The sequence below is a fragment of the Anopheles moucheti genome, chromosome 3 (genome assembly GCF_943734755.1).
Source record: "Anopheles moucheti chromosome 3, idAnoMoucSN_F20_07, whole genome shotgun sequence".
In the NCBI taxonomy this organism is placed as follows: domain Eukaryota; kingdom Metazoa; phylum Arthropoda; class Insecta; order Diptera; family Culicidae; genus Anopheles; species Anopheles moucheti.
This window is the reverse complement of record NC_069141.1, coordinates 56,523,004-56,540,036: the sequence shown is the minus strand read 5'-3', so window position 1 is coordinate 56,540,036 and position 17,033 is coordinate 56,523,004. Positions and strand designations below refer to the sequence as shown.

At 42.3% G+C, this 17,033-nt stretch overlaps 1 protein-coding gene across 1 annotated transcript in view; it reads right to left on the bottom strand.

The window, feature by feature from the left end:
- Positions 1 to 5: 5 nt before the first annotated feature.
- The window catches only part of LOC128305881 (ecdysone-induced protein 78C), a 36,993-nt gene continuing 19,965 nt past the window's right edge, over positions 6 to 17,033 (bottom strand). The window contains exons 3-6 of the mRNA XM_053043511.1: positions 15,099 to 15,365; positions 4,056 to 4,489; positions 2,613 to 2,876; positions 6 to 2,543 (exon numbers count right to left, since the gene is read on the bottom strand). Coding sequence (XP_052899471.1) covers positions 2,163 to 2,543; positions 2,613 to 2,876; positions 4,056 to 4,489; positions 15,099 to 15,365 — 1,346 coding nt within the window. The 3' untranslated portion in view covers positions 6 to 2,162. The remainder of the gene's footprint in view (positions 2,544 to 2,612; positions 2,877 to 4,055; positions 4,490 to 15,098; positions 15,366 to 17,033) is intronic.

Sequence of the window (17,033 nt, the reverse complement as noted above, 5' to 3'; positions counted from 1 at the left end):
TGAGTGTATTGAAACGGTTTAACTCTAAAACATTTCCATTTTTATTCACGTTTCTCCATCGTATCGTATTACCGTAGCACCGTGCCATGCCAGCTTTATTCCGTGACCTCCCTACTAAACGCTTACACAACGAAATGGCCATCCCTGTTATACACACTCCCCTATCCAGTCAGTTCCGAAGTGCGCTGCTCCTCAAAATAAACCGTTACATGCACACATTGCATAACGTAAAAGGGAAAATGTGCGGTAAACAAAACTTAACAAAAGCACGGAACGCAACACATGGACGCACATGGACCTATCCGCAACCTAAATCCTTCGAACCCGGATAGCACAGAGCAGCAGGGTGGGGGGTGGTAAAGTGTCGTTTCCTAACATCATTTCCATACAGCACCATGGTGCGCGCAATAGTTTGCCGTCACGTAGAGGGCATTATTAGAAGGATGGGGATCAAATTGGCTAAAAAGGACACTAACGCTAATCAAAAGGCAACAATATGCGTAACAAAAATATGTATACGTGTATAGATGTATACGTTCATTATTTCAATATAGCTAAATCGTAGTCTCACTTTCTGTCCCACAGGGAGTCTTGTGTTTTGCTTCTTCAATACGTGTAAAAGGGTGCGATTTTGTACGAGCAGTGAGTCGCACAACGCACAACGATATAGCAAATAACAATAGATAAATAGAGTGAATGTTACGCGTACAGTTTTGCGGCATTTTCGCACTCTCGCAGAAACGATTCTCTTGTGTGTGTATATAAAAAGGAAAATGGGGAAAATATTTTCACTTTAACATATCGTTTAACAACACCGAAAGGGAAGCAACAACAACCCATACTATACGTCTAAGTAAAAGCGAAGTTTGAAATTGTTTTATCTACGCTTCTTTTTTTTCTCTGTTTCTCTCTCTCTCTCTGTCTCAATCAAACATCGGCCAGTGGTAAAATCGATTGTACTCGATGGGGCTGTACAATGATTAACGATCGTGAAACTATTCAGCATGATGATAAGCACAGTTAAAAATTAAACGCTATTCTTTTTCAAGAAGCGAGTTCTTGTTCGATCGCATCGAAGAGAGAAAGAATCGAACGCTATCGGAAGAGTAGAGTTCTTTGATCCTCCTACCTACAGAGAAAAAAGGATCTATATGGCTTAAAATTAGTATCGTAAAAATTACAGCACCAGTTTGTTCACTTATAATTTAAATAGTCTCAATTTGCCTATTACACTTCCTTCTTCCGTCTGCCGAAGGTGTCGATGATTGTTTCTTACTGCTCTCCTACCGCGGTAAAATATGTTAAACGCTAATGCTATTATGCTCATCTAAGTTCTATTCCACACAGGAGGGGGGAAATTGTGGCTACAGTTCACTACTGCTATGATATATTGCTCGAGTACAGCTCCATTTGTCACAACTCTGGAAGGAAGGATGAGAACAACAGTTGACCCAAACGGGCAGCACATACACGCACACATCGAGATATTTGTGAAGAAGGAGAGCACGAACGATAGCCTATGTAATGGCCACTACTTGCTTACTTATTATCTGCTGGTAAGATGTAACTCTGTTAGTCTTGTTTTTATCTTAAATTCCTATCGTGCTTGTTTGCTATCACCGCACAAAAAAGCCGATCAGTTTTGTGGTTAGCCAGCCGTGGTGGGCCTTTCGCTACTTATTGCCATTATCGTGTCATGGTACATAGCTTATCAGACATATTCAGCGGTCAGCTTGTGGGATTGGCAGGGAACGAACAACCCCCAAACAGACCACTCCACTATTGCTTTTGCTTCAACTAACACCACAACCCTGCCTGGACCTTTGTATTGTTGTTTTAACCGAAAAAAATGGTCTTATCTAGTTGATGCTGCGAGTAAGTGGTAATGGGTTTGAAAAATTCACATCAATATTCGTGATATGTGTCCAATAGTAACGGTATATGCCTATTATGCGAACGTACGCTTCGTCTTCCATTTTGCTAATCTGATGTGTATGATGTCACTGATAAATGGGGGTTTGTTTTTCCTACGGAATATTCGGTACCTTAGTACAATCACGTTACGTTACAGCATTCATCATTGCCTCTTGTGGCGATAGTTTTGTGTCACTCAACGTTTCACTCATGTGCAAACTGGGATCGGTATAGTGGTAGTGACCCGCTCACTGCAGATCTTCCTCGCACTTGGGCACATCGAAGATTTCCGCAAACAGGGGCGGCAATCGTACGGTGTTCCAGTTCGTCCGGAACCATTCCAGGTGCGCGGAATGTTTCTCGCCCAGCATTCGCAGCTCGTGCACTCTCGCTTCCAGGGCGGGCATTATCTGCAGCGCACTGATGCCATTGTTTGCCCGCGAACGTGTGATTTGTACTCGCAGCGCTTCCGCAATACATTCGCGGGTTTTGAGAATCAGTTTCGTCTCGACCAGCCCGGGTCGGTCCGAGAGTAGGATGAGCGCGGAATACAGTCCAATCTCGGTATCGCTCAGGCAGCAACTATTGAGACCGGTGGTAAAGTTGAACAGTGCGTTGGCGTACTCCGGCTGGATGAAAAGATTAATGAAAACGATTAATGATGTGGGTTTAATTGGATCGTACTTTTTTGCACTTACATCGTAGATCGCTTCTAGCTGCTGTCGCGTAATGTACACGCCATCGTCAAACGTTAGCGTAGAATCGTTTGTCGAGCGAGCAACGTGTGTTAACCACACCTCGAAGAATCCGAGCTTGATCAGGATCAGCTGGTCGTCCTGCAGAAACTCACCGAATCCCGGTACCCGTTTGGCAAACTCGACAATCCGCTGTACGGCCGGTGTCATGCGCATTGCGTACTGCTGCCACAACCAAATCCGCTGATCTTCGAGTGATTCGAGTGGCTGAAAAAGGCAAGAGAACGATCATTAGTCAATAGTACTAACATACACCGCAGAATACCGCAATCACATCACATTTAAAAATTGGACTGATATTTGTGATTTTTATACAAGTTCTTTGCCATGTAGTGAGTTACCGAAAATTGCTTCATTTTCTAATGTTATCAGTTCATTTGTTATAGTCGCTACGATAACAGTTGGAACTGCAGGAGTCACACAGAGTTCTCAGGATATAGTTGGGGTGACATATATTTTTCAGGTAGGAGAAGTATCTGGAGAAAGGCCAGAGTGTCAAACAGAAGTCTTTTTCTCGAAATCCGACAGACTGTAGAGATCAGCATCAAATCTTATGTGAAAATCGATGCAACGTGGACTTTTTTTATTCCTGTATTTTGAGACAATTGGGCAAATAGTGGCGATGTATCGGACATAACATGAACACAAAATTAGCTTTGTTGTGCAAGTGTAAGTCGAAACAGTCGAATCTTTATCTTTTAGACACCTCCAGGTAATCTCCTAATAGAAGCGATTGATGGTTCTATCTTAAATTAACGGTGACAAAGCTTAAGAGCTTAAGAGAGTAAATCCAATACCTTACGCCATTAGTAAGACAACGCTCATCAAGGGGTATTCCTTTACCGTACCGGAGAAATGTGTCACAAATAGAAGAAGGTTCTAGGAAAAGAAATTCCTTGATGACCTTTTCGTTCTGAAAATGATCTTTTCTTGAAGATTGTCAACCCCCCTCCTAATGACTGTTGCATGTGACGAACAGAATGTTTTTGGGCAAACCTTGGAGGACATAATTAATTTCGAGGCTAAAGCAAATTGACAGTTTTGTCTAGGACCCAACCCAAGAAAGTTGAACTCAAATCTAACATAGACTGCTTTGCATCACCATTCGAAATAAGTTATTTTTGAAACGTTAATGAAGAGTTAAGAGAGGAGTCACTCAAATCAGGAAACGACTCCCAAAAGATTCATGAATCGTCAGTGTCGTGACGAGAGGGCACCATCCCTCTGCTGCCTAACGGACAAGCCCCTGGAGGATAATAAATCTTGGACGATTCCTGAATCTTTGCGGATTAATATAGAGATTCAGCTTCCATCATTCAGTTCAAGGATTCATTCAGATTCAAGAATCTGAATCACATTCACCCAGTACTACTTCAGACCACTTACGTTATGTTTCTCGGTGCAGCTGAGCAGCGATATCCGGTTCTGGTCCTTGACCAGCTCGCTCGTGTAGGTACAGTGGCCACGGTGTGCCTGCGCAATGCACTGGATGATATCGTACACGGACAGTTCCGGTGGTGTGAACGTCAGCGAATCGGGCAGGATCGTCGTAGACGTGCTGATCTCGGTGCAGCTGTTGGTGGACATGGCGTTTGGCGTGCTGTTGCTGATGGCGGTGTTGCAGCTACCGTTGCTGCTACTGTTGCTGATCGTCGTGGTGGTGGTGGGCATTCCGTTCCCGTTGTTCGTGTGACCGTGCCCGAGCGCTCCGTTCAGCTGTGTCACCGAAGGAGTCGTCGAGTTGACACATATGCTCATGTTCTCCTCACTGCAGCTTCCCGCTTCACGTGACTTTTTCGGCACGCGACCATACCGAACGGCTGGAAGGATAGCGATACAATAAAGTGAGTGTTAGAAATAGACGAGGTCAAACTATACCATTTCCTAGCAGCACATTTATTTTTTCTGTCGGGTCGAGTGCCTGCCTTGAAGTGGTGTGTGATAGTGGCAACTATTTTACTCCCAACACGCATAGAGTACCCCGCCCGTACATGTACCGTGTATTCGCAAACAGAAAGCGCAACCATAATTGCATAGCGCCCACACGACGAATCGATTATGCATCCCCTGCCATGTGCCATGCGGAAGAACTAACCCTATCTTGGAGAGCGGGAACACAGTACACATATGGCAACAACGGCTTGCATTTCACCCCAGGCCCTTGGTACACTCCTTTTGTGCGGTAAATGGGTCGGTTTGCTCCCTCTCGGACTCCACACTTCAAACGGCGGAGAGAAGAAAATTGTAAATAAATCGAAACCAAATGCCAAGAGAAAAGGGCCCCGGACGGAGTGGCAGCGTCCATAGACCACGCTGCGTTACCTTATGATGCAAATTTTTACTTCCGCCTCTCGATGCACCCAGCGCCGGAATTGTGGTACGCTGTTTGAACTTTTCCTTTTACAGAGGGTGGAAAAAAGGGCCCTAATGGTATAGGGGGGATGCAGGTTGGGAGGACACTTTCAAAATCGGCATGTGCACGGTGGTGATGGTTTCGCGACGCAAAGGGCACTGGCATGCAGCACCACACTTTACACGGATGTTGGCGAAATCTGCACCGGTCTAATGGTGTGCTGGAACTAACGTTCGCCGCCCCGAGGTGTGTAATATATTTGATATTGAGTCATTGTGGTAGAATGAAGCAATTTTGGTACAATTTCGTACAGCACGATTATGACGGTTTAATGTGTGTAGGTTTGGAAGGAAAAAAGATCGCCTAGTGAATATTATATTTAAAATACTATAAAATTGAAACCAAAACGATCCTTATTTAAAGAACGTATAATTATAAATCTTTTTAAAACAAGAAATTTAAGTTTAATTGCTAAACTTGCCGCCATTTCCGAATCAATTATTAATTATTTATTAAATTAGAAATCCTCAGTAATTAAATTAGAAATCAGTTCTTCGAGTAATGTTCCAAAATTGGGGACATTCACAATGAAATGAAATTAATTATTCAAGACAATCAGATATCTTCAAGACTTCAGATCAAGACATCTTCAGAAGTCGAGAGATCTGAAGAACAAAAATCCACTTCTTCTAAACAAAACGTTGAAGTTTTTCGTTTTCTTCAAATTTGGTTCAAACATATTATAGTTTAGTTTCAAATTTGATCGATAAAGAATCCGTTAAAAAAGTTTTTAAAATTTTTGGATACTCACTTTTTTGTCTAGATTTTGTCTCAACTTTAAATATTACAACAACTAATTTACTTTAATAATTCAGATTATCCCATGAAATGTTCCAGGCACTAAAGGCATTATTAAATCATCTGATATAATTAAAAACAAACAAGTTGGACCATTTAATTTATCAAATACAGATTAAATAAAATGGAATATTTTCACGCAATTTCATATACTCGGATGGAATGGGTCAAAAGGATTCTGTACTAAGGTTTTTCGACTGACATAAACGTCATCTAGAAATGGTTCTACTTTAACTCGATTGTTCTACGTTGGTATAAATGATGTATAAGTATAAGTATCAAGAAGTATAAGATATCACTTAATCCAATTTTATTCTGTTAATTTAATCAGATTTACAGAGTTTTCAAATGCAAGTGGTAAACTTGAAGAATTTCCGGGATTTCTAAGCAATGCTTGCTTTACTGTTAAACTTGCAAATTTGAGGCTCACTCAAGAAAGCTCAGTACAAAATCTAACACATTTTACAAAAGGTTCAAACGGCAAAGGTAGATTCCTGATCCTGAGTTAAGCATGAAAAGCATCTAGTAATTGCACCATCTTTGCCCCCCGTAAATCGTTACATTACTTCATTCCTTCTACGCAAATGGCGATGAAAAGGCACGCGAATTGATAAATGTTTCTAAATTGTAACCTATGTCAAAGCCACAAGTAGTCACATTTCTCCTCTCACGTGCGTTGTTCAACTGTAACCCGAACCATCAAACATTCCCTGACCCCTTCATAACCCATTCCCATTCCTCATCAGCGTCCACTCGAAAAGCACCTTTTTCCAGCTATGTCGAACGCATGGTACACTTCCGCGTTGCAAAAAAATGTGCAACAGCAGTGGAAGGGAAAGAAATGTGTCACGATATCACAGGCAGGAGAGTTCAAAGAACCCAAGCGCCACGATTTCCGCAAAACACTTGGGAATGGCCGCCGGAGGTATCATAAATTGCGAAAAGAAATTGCACCCAGGCACAACGCAGTAGTGCGCCATTTACTGTAAAAGTACAACCGCGGGCAGCTTTGTTGTGGTGCCATTACTTCACCGGTACAGCACGACACCTTGCACCGTGGGTGTTGCAGTATGGGCGGCAAGCATAACAGGCGCCCGTAGTGAAGCGCGTGGAACATTATGCTACGATAAGCGGCCATCCGACCCGTTCCAACTATTCAGACCACTAGAGGAGCGTCACGGGTGGAGAGTCATTTTTTCACGTCCACATTTCACAACGGTAACGAGTGTATTGGGGGAACGCAACAAACTGACTGCACCACGTGCAGTTCCTGGTTGCACTTTTATTCGGCTGTGTGTTCCTTCCTTTTAATCGGGTGACACGCAAGGTAGTCAACATCAGTAACACGGCAGCTGGTATGGAAAGGAGGATAGTTTTTTTTTGTTGTTTCCCACTTTTGCTTGTTGAGGTTACATTTCATTTCCCTGAGATCTTCGACTCCATTGGGTCGCCCCTCGTCGTGAACTAACCGGCATGCAACAAAGGGGTGGATCGCCCGCACACACGCTCATGTTCGCTCGTATCAATTTGGCAAACATTAGTGAAAGGAGTGAAAGAAAGGGTGCAAAGCGTTTAAGGGTGATGCTATCGTAGTTCTCTTCCTAGTCTAATCGCCTGTTATGGGTACTGGGCTCAAGTAAGTGTGTGAAATATTACGGCAATCTGTTTTGTTTAGCATTTATTGTGATCACGAAATGGTCACCAAAATGATAGAGTACAGTAGAAGCTAATTATAAATGGAACTTGTACTGCTAGAACAAGCAGCCTACAGGGTTTTCGAGTTGAAATTGTAAAATTGGAATTGAATATGTTTTTTCGGTCAAAATTCAATGTCTGACGATGCAAATTCAACCCACTTGCTGCTCAAAAATTGTCGAAAGACGCATCATGTCATGTTTGAATTTGTAAACTTTGCCCGCAAAAGATTGATAAAGGCGGAATGAATTTACATCTTCCTTTTCATATTTCTTTGCAACATGAAGTGCAAAAGAAACACTTCAAAATCTTGTATTATGTTTGTTATTACTAAGTTCTCAGGTTGGGGGTAAATTTGAACGCATTGAGTCCATCCAGACGAAAGTTTACATGCTTTGCTCTGAGCTCCTGGAATCACCACCTGGATTATAGGACGAGCTGTTTGCTGTGAGGACTAATGCCCCTCGAGGAGAGGGTATTTAACACCAGGCGGGGCTATTAAATGGTCACATAGAGTCTACTACACTACTACTACAATCAATCAATACGTTTATGCCCATGCCCTATGCGTGCGGTTCTTGTTCGCGGTAGATGATCGACGAAATGCGTTTGGATCATCCGGCCCGTTCCTGCTCATGTGCCGGAACTTCGACGAGATCTGCGGCTTGTTCGAGCCTGGAACGTCGACATCGGCATTTGTCAACCACATTAATGTACTGCGTGTGTCGTCTTCAGAGCTGTAAAGTTGCATGTATATCTGTTGCTGTGATATCGAGAGGGCCCTGCAGTCGGTTGATCAATAAACCAATTACAATTACAATATGGGAAGGTTGATTCCCGATTTTTTTACCTTTGCAAGTTGAAATTGATACTGTTCACACAATTACAAAAAAACATTAGCGTATCAGACTAGAAATCTTTTACAATTGGAAAGGATTTAAGATTTTCTCCGATACATTATTGTTCGACAAGAACGAAAGGGGTTTCGTGAGAATGTAATTCAGAAAGTGCAATGTATTCCAAGATAAATATCAGAATAATCTAATTTAACATGAAAGTAATCCAGAAAAGAAAATTGCCCTTGCCAGATGTACTCGAAACCCCTCTATTTTAATGTATTTATTATTTGTTGTGCTACCAGGTTGATGTGAAAATTATTCTGCACTTAGAACAGAACCTTTCATAGTTGATTATATGCAAAAGAACCTTTCCGCATAATGAATATTGAAATACAACGATTAAAAGACGCTTTATCCTCATTATAATAGTATTGAGATGTCTGTAGTTGGGACAAATAAATAATGTGGGAGATGCTCCAAATGAGATTTGGTACTGGACCTGCCGTATGAAGATCACCCTCACTACCCCTAAATCTTCGACTTACGCATACGCCGTGTACACTAATTTACAAATAAAGTCGCACCGTTGTGACCAGCACCACAAGCACTAAATATTTTTAAAACACCATCACCACCACTTAGGACAACTTCACGAATATAATATTTCTTATAATAAACATCACCAGCATACAAAAACCAACATTAACGATGTATAAAAGGCATATTTACTCGTTAGACTTTGCTGTACGTTGCACTGCATGGCGTTTGCATAATAAAGCTGCGTTGCTTGCTTTTTGATAGAGATTTTAACCGCTTGTTTCGCTCAACCGTCGTCCAAGAACACTTTCACTTGAAGCTTTCAATTCGAACCGATGCGTTAAAGCTTGTTCGGCGGCACCTTCACTTATCGAACGCTAATCACCGTACGTAAACTTTACAAAACACAGCACGAAACGATTGTGCGTTATAACGCGGCCGAAACACTTCTCGACGACGAGCGTGTTATTGCTTAACTTTTGATTTAACTGTTTCGTGTACCGATCGAACCTGCCGTACGTGCGACACTGGCCCAAACGCACTAAACTGCACATGCATCGGTTGCATCCAAACACCCGAATACGGTTTCGCAGCGTGCTTTTTTTTTTGGTTTTGCTCTCTTCTGTCTGCTCCCCTTTACGGGAAGGGAGCACTGTGTAACACTGCTTGTAACACCGATAAGAGAAAACTACCGACTGCCCGGGTGGAAAATAAAAGCGAAAGGTAAGCAAATGCAATCCGGAAAAGCGTGCAACTGCAACCGGCGTTTGTTTCTTGTGTGTGTGTGTGTGTGCTTTGCTTCTTCCTCGGCTTTGTTGCTGTTTCTCCTTCCAGTCGCAATGTACCACCACCGCGCACTATCACTTTCCTTCCGCCTTTTGGGACGAACCGCTTTTGAAAGAGCGGGGATAGAGCGAGGGTTAAGGGTGTGTATGCACTTTTGCCGCAAAAACACACACCCCCGGAGACGCAACGCGATTGCAACCCAACGCCCGAAGCACGATGGAAGGGATACGCTTCCGGTCACGGTTTAGGTGTTTGGACGGGTCCGGAAAACGGAACTGTGTATCGCCCTTTGCCGTACCCTGCGCGTACTTGCGCGCCCTTAGCTTCAGGTTCCAGGTGTTTGGGGTTGGAAAACTTGGTGGGCTTCCGAGTGGGACAAGTGGACGCTTCCGAAAATGCCAAATTAAAACTTGGGGCTGCCAAGCGACAAAATGGTAACTGTTGCGAGTACATCGACATTGAGCGGCAAGGCAATGTCGTGCACTCGCGCAATTGCACTTGCAAACTACGCTAGGGATTGGGAAGATTGGAGCGCCCGGGGGCGCAAGGGAACGATGGGGATGGCCGGGTAACAAAAACTTTCTCTCCCTCCGATTACGGAACCACATAAGCCCAAATAGTCGAATGCTCTCTCACACTTACCGATGGGAATGGCGATGGGAGGGGCGGCGGCTTGGGAAGGAACAGACAGAAAATGCACTTCAGATGCAGAATCCCCTTCCAACGGCATGCGGCAGCAGCAGCAGCAGCTTTTGCGCCAAGCACGCTCGAAGATGGAAGGATGGGAGTTGTTTGTTGCATTCGCGGTTGCAGAAGAAAATCCCACCGTACCGAATGGACGGAACAAATTTTCGAACCGTGTAAACGGAAAGGAACACAGGGAAAAGTGCAGCTTAAGTGTGCCCAGTGCCGCAGTGAAATGCCCTCCTCCTCGACTGCCGCCGGAGTGCAGTTTCGGGCAACCGACGGGCAAGAAATGCTAAATCTCTTTCAGCACACCTTATTTTCTGTGTTTGTGCGTGTGTTTGTGGTACTTCCATCCCTCCAGAAGAGAAGTTAACCGTTAAACAAAGAGGGAGCAAAATCGGGGGAGCCACAAAAGAGAATGTGGCAAAGAAAGGCAAAAGAAAAATTCACATTCGTGAGCCCTTTTGGTGAACGAGGAAATGCAGTCGTATTGTGTCTGTGGTGTCTGTGTTTCCTAGTTCCTTCTCGTTCCCTCTGTATTGCAAACCTATCCGCAACTGCAATGAAAATACGTGAAGTGAAATGGAACACTCCATGCGTCGCGTCCATGCCCTTCTTCACCCACGGTACGGACAAAAGGCAAACTCCAAAAACTGCATCATTGTGCAAGCGGTGCATTTCTTCCCATCGGCCCTTCTTCGATGACGGCGATGACGGTTGGCGGAAGTGTAAAAGCTACACCGTTTTAGAGGGTTGTAATGGGCTGTGTTTGACGTTTGTTTTGGTGTTGATTTCCACATGCGTTGCTGTTCACCCCATCCGCTTGACCTTCGGCAAGAAGGGAAGTTTTCAATCCATATAAACCGTGGAGTGGACGAAGGGAATGAGAGTGAATGTTTAATATGCATGTCGTTGACTAATCTTAAACAAACAGGGTTAATGGAAACAAACCCACAATGGTCGATTAAAAATCATACTAACAAATTTTTGGTGGGATTTTGTGTAGGTTCTGTCGTGTCTGTAGACTAGTAATGGGAACTCCGGCAGGGATTCATGAATCCACTCCGATTCCGAATATGAAAAACCGGATTTAACTCCGAATAAAACCAGGAGTCGACTTCAGATTTGTCTCAGAATCACCTCGAAATTGACTGTGAATTACGACGGATTTAACTCCGAATTACATTGGAGTCGACTCCGGTGTTAACTCCGGAGACGATCCGCAATCAACGCTGAAGTCAACACTGGATCGCCGGATATTTTCAACATTGTTTCACGGATTTTAAAACAATTTTTAAATGAGTTTTTCACAGTTTTCTTACATAAACAATCTAGTAATTTTCTTTTCCTTACACAGCATTATGCATTGACATTTGCATAGCTTTATCACGAGTTTTTCAAAGTTTTTGCAATAATTTTTGTTTGATCATAGTATTTGGGGGTTTGTTGAGGATTCTAATAATTTTTTATTGGTATTTCAATTTTCAGCGCTAATTAAGACAATAATTTGTATAAAAATTTTGCAAAATTCTTCATTGGTAGTTCAGCATTATTATTTGGTGTTGTCCTCAGTTTTCTTGGACAGAGAAATTTGGAGATTGTAACAGCAATGACTTTATCAGCGAAGTCTTAGTATTTCGCAGTTTGTAAGTTTTTCAAGCAAATAAGAGGATTTTTGCTGAAAGCTTCTTTTAGGTTCATGTGGCTAGCAATGACTTTATCAGCGAAGTCTTAGTATTTCGCAGTTTGTAAGTTTTTCAAGCAAATAAGAGGATTTTTGCTGAAAGCTTCTTTTAGGTTCATGTGGCTAGCGTTGAGACGGAAAATATTCCAAATCTCATCCGAAATGCGTCAAAATGTCAATTCCAAAATAATAAAAATAAAACAACAAAAAAACATAAAAATATTCCGAATGAAAAATATAATTAATTTTTTACTCTTTAGAAACTTGTTTGAAGATCTGGATGTAATGAAAATGACCCAGCCCCATATTTTGGAGACATTTCTAGATGGACAACAAAGTTTCATGAAATTTGGATTGGGATTTCGTACCCCTTAGACAAAAAGAGTTAATTTAATAACATAATACATGCATGCAACATTGCATAAAGGACTTAAGAGGAGATATCAGAATGCTCGGAAAAATCGAATATTTTTATTGCATTTTCCTCATAAGTCCTTATACTTACTAATATATTTTTAAAGTTAAAAAAAAAATCTTTTAACCATTTTTTAACTCTGTCATTTTATTAAATTGATATTATCAGTATCACATTGTTTAGGTGTTAATATCATTCGAACGTCGATTATAAATAAATGTGGAGACTGAGATTGTAGTATAATTGGAAAGAAAATAAGTTATGTTAAGCGATTATAACTAACTATATTGTTGAAAATGAACAGATAAATGTATCTAAAATGTCCAACGTTTACATCAGCTATTAACTTGTAAAAAGAAATCGTGAAAGGCACAATTGTGTAGTGTAATTTGTATCAACACAAACATTGTGTCGGTGATTTCTCAATTTAAAAATTAATTCAAATACCTATTTTTACTAATTCTAAAAAAATGTTTTTCGTATAAATAACAAGCTATATAAGACATTGCGAAATTCGCTTAATGTTAAATTCTTCGCTAGTGAGTGTTTTCTTAATGTTAACAAAAAAGTTAATTTGTTGCTTAAGCGGAATCAATAACAGATTGCTTCAACCTTTCCACCAAATATGGACTGCATCTAATTACGAAAACAATCCAATAATGGGTATTCATATTCCCGCAAACCCTCTAAAAAGCTTCTTCCTGCGGTTAAACCAGCCCCGACTCTATTTTAATCCTTCCGTAACGGTACAGCGGTGCATTAATACCGTTAGAAGGAAATGCCCAGCAGCCGGCACAATCCTTAACATCCTCCGTACGACGATCCAGAGCTCTTTCCACCCAATTACCATGTTTCAAATTAAACCCACTGTCCGCTTTTCCCTACCGTACCGCTGCTGTGTGAACCAGCTGGACGAAAGGAACAACAACACTGCCGGTCCCACAATCATTCCCATGCAAACTGGTTCACATCGTGCCTGCGTGCAAATCAATAATAGCCACGTTTTGTTTTCGGTCCGGGAGCATTTTGTCGGGTGGACAGGGATCTGTTCGTCTCGGTTTTTGGGGCGAAAGAAAGATAAAAAGCAAACCCCCTCCGGTAGCACTCATCCCGTGGCTACTCTTTCTGGTTAGCTCTGGCTGGCCCGAAAAGCGGGTGAAAATTATGCTGAGAAAAGCAGCAACGAGAACACGAGGGATAGGCGGGAAAGGAGCAAACACAACACACGGAACAAAAACCGGTGTGCAATTGCAGCCCTAACCTTTGGCAGTGGGGCGGTCTTGCAACAGCATTGGATTATCTCGGGTGGCTCATCGTGGCAAGAGTGCATTCGCCTTTGTCGGTAACAGAGCGTGGCAGCACCAAGCTTCCGAAACGGCCAACAGACGTGGCCAAGCGGCAGTAGGACCACCTTCAACATTTGGCCTGCTACTCAGCTTCAACTCAGCTTCAACTGTGTGTGATTCGCCTTGCACGGACAGGCAAACCACTCGAAAACAAACAAACTTTCTCATCCTTTATTCCATCACCTAAAAGCGAGAGGAGAAATTATTCGCTCGAAAACAACAAAACATATATAGTACAATTCCACTTACATGCTGTTTTTTTTCTCGAAACGATTGGAGGAAAACTCTTAACCAAATGTCGATGTGCACTGGTCCGGATGCAGTGGGTCGTCGTAAGTTAGGAAAAATTGAAAGTTCGAATGCAAACAACGCATTGGGAAGGCTACAGAGCGCATGGTAGTAGAAAAAAAGGTGGAATTTCAAGTTTTTCGGGTTTCAAGCTTTCCCGCTTTTCCTCCCACTCATGGGGACAAGAAGTTTGCGGATCTAGCCGGTTGCGTCATGTGCGCTCAACTCTCACTCTCGTGGCAAACACGTTGCTGGTGTTTGAGGTATGAAGTATGACTGGAAAGATTTATTCGTAAGGAATGTGTGTTGGTCAGACATCTTGACCAACGTAATTATATAAAACAAGCGAATACACCGTTTTAACGGCAATGGAATATTAAAGTTTAGAACTTCATAATATGAAGTGTTCTGATGCTCTTTTTAGATAGAGAAATTGGAGACAACTGAACGTTTTTCAGGAGCAACTATATATCCTTGGTGATACCTAGCAAACATATCTTGGACATTCAAGACACATGTCTAAAGATTTCTCAACTTTTGTTATTCCTTCTCTCCTGTTTAGACGTCTACTTCAATTATCTCAATATAACAAGTTCCCATACAATCAAATACGAATTCGCTAAATACATGTCCGCATAAATATTCTGATGCAATAATTGGCATCAAACCACAACATTATAACAAATAGACACGAAAACTGAAAACCCCTCACACACATCAATCATCGTTAACCGAGGAGTTTTGCTTCTCAAGAGCAGAGGATTCAACTGTGAGCATGAAACTTTTGTACGAACTAAAGCTTAAGGACCTCTATAAGGCCTAATATCAAATAAGCTTTCAAGAAATTGTCCAACAACTGTCAGAATACACTCGTTATGTTTGTAATACTCGTATGTTTGTAGTATGCGTAATTTCCCAATAAAATCCCAACGGATACTTACAATCACGGCTCATGCCCACCGAGAGACACTTCTTGAAGCGACAGTACTGACACCGGTTGCGGTTGAGCCGTATCACTAAACACTTGCCATCGCGCAAACATCGGTACTCGATCTGTTTCTGTATGCTGCGCCGGAAGAAACCCTTGCAGCCCTCGCACGAGGTAACGCCATAATGGTAGCCGGATGCTTTATCACCGCACACCCGGCAGGCGACGAACGTTTTCACGGTCGTCGTCGAGCTGGCGTCCGAACCGGCACATGGTGGATCTGAAAAAAGAAAAGCAAACGAGAAATCCATAAAATATAATGATAGGCCAAACTTAGGCAATAAAGTTTCGAGATTTCGAGAAACGCGAAGCTCAAGTTCAACTAGGCGGAATTCTTCAGTTTAAATCAACTCCTTGGCTCAATTCAACGCATTTTCAATCCATTTAATTCTTGCTCCCGTTCTGTGGAGCGCCTACTTAGGGGACGTGTTTGATTAGAATGCATCTTCAGAAATACATATTCATCCCACTTGCCTGTCAGCTGTATGCAAGTTTCGTGCACGTCCAGCATTCTGCAGCTGGAAAGATTATTTGCCCCTTGACCGACGAACACAGAAAGGAGACTTTGAATATTGTTTTCCAGTGCTCGAATGTACACATGTACACGCCACGTACACGCATGCAGAGGGAAAACTGCCAGCGAACAACATCGTCCCAGAGGGATAGGTTAGGGATAATGTTGCATACATTTGCGCTGCATCTTCTGTTACACCACATAGGTCAATGTTACGCGAACGCAATTAGCATAGAACAGAAAGCTTCTTCCCCCCGGTTTTGCTCACTCCGATCACGATCGTGGCCGCTCTGCCGAACGGTTCCACAGATGCAGATAAAACCTCCGGGGAGCCCCCCCAAGGGTGGTGAGATTTATTCCCGATTGGTCGCATGTATAATCGCACTCGGATGTTTGCCTGATTGTATTTTAAAGATGTTTGTTGTATGGTGGTTTGGAAATGAGAGGAAGGAGAGAATTTCTACTTCAAAAAATAAAGGATATCCCGATTGAACTATGCTTGGTTTAATTGACGCGAAGAGCCCTTTATTATATGTTTAATTTATAATTTGGTTTCATCGTATCTCAATTAACTTTTAAATTATGTAACTAAAGTATTAAATATTGCTTGTTCTCATAAATATAGAAGCACGAAGTATGGAACAAAATTACTAAATTATCTTAATTTGTTTTGCAATCTCAGTGGTAAATGGATTGAACAATACATTTAGTTGTCTAAATGTTAATTTGTTTAAAATAATCAATGTCTAAATTGAAGGGCAAGCAGAACATCATTCTCACAATTCTATGTCTTGTTACAAGAAAAATCCTTCACGTCTCTCATAAAGAATCCTTGTGAACATAAGCACATCCCTCGGCTATGCGGCCATTCCTTATGTATGTCCTATTTATGTGACCATTTCTTTACCCTTCAATTCTCCCCTTCCTCCCTCAAAACCGATTGCATTACAATTGCAAATATTTCAATTTAAAATCCATTGATCAACGCGATACAGTGACGATGACGGTGTGATGGGGCGGCCGTGGTATGTTGGGCGTACACGTTTACGTCCGACACCGAGGCTTGCGACGGGTTTGCGACTACTTCCTTTGCTTCGTTGCGCGTTTGGCGAATTCGAGCACCATAAACGGGCCCCAAAACGGCGCACGATAACCGGCTACCCGTAACCGAATAGGAACGAAACCCCCCGGGGGCAGTGGTGGTCGCGGACAGTTCGTTGAACTTGGTGTGCCGTTTTTGTTTTGCTACCCGGTTCGTCGGCATTTTATGTGGAGCGAAGAAATGTGCGAGCAGTGGATGAAGGTTTTCGCATCAGAAAACACTTACATACACACACACACGCGAGCGTTAAAGTTCTCAAGTTGGTTGGGCCG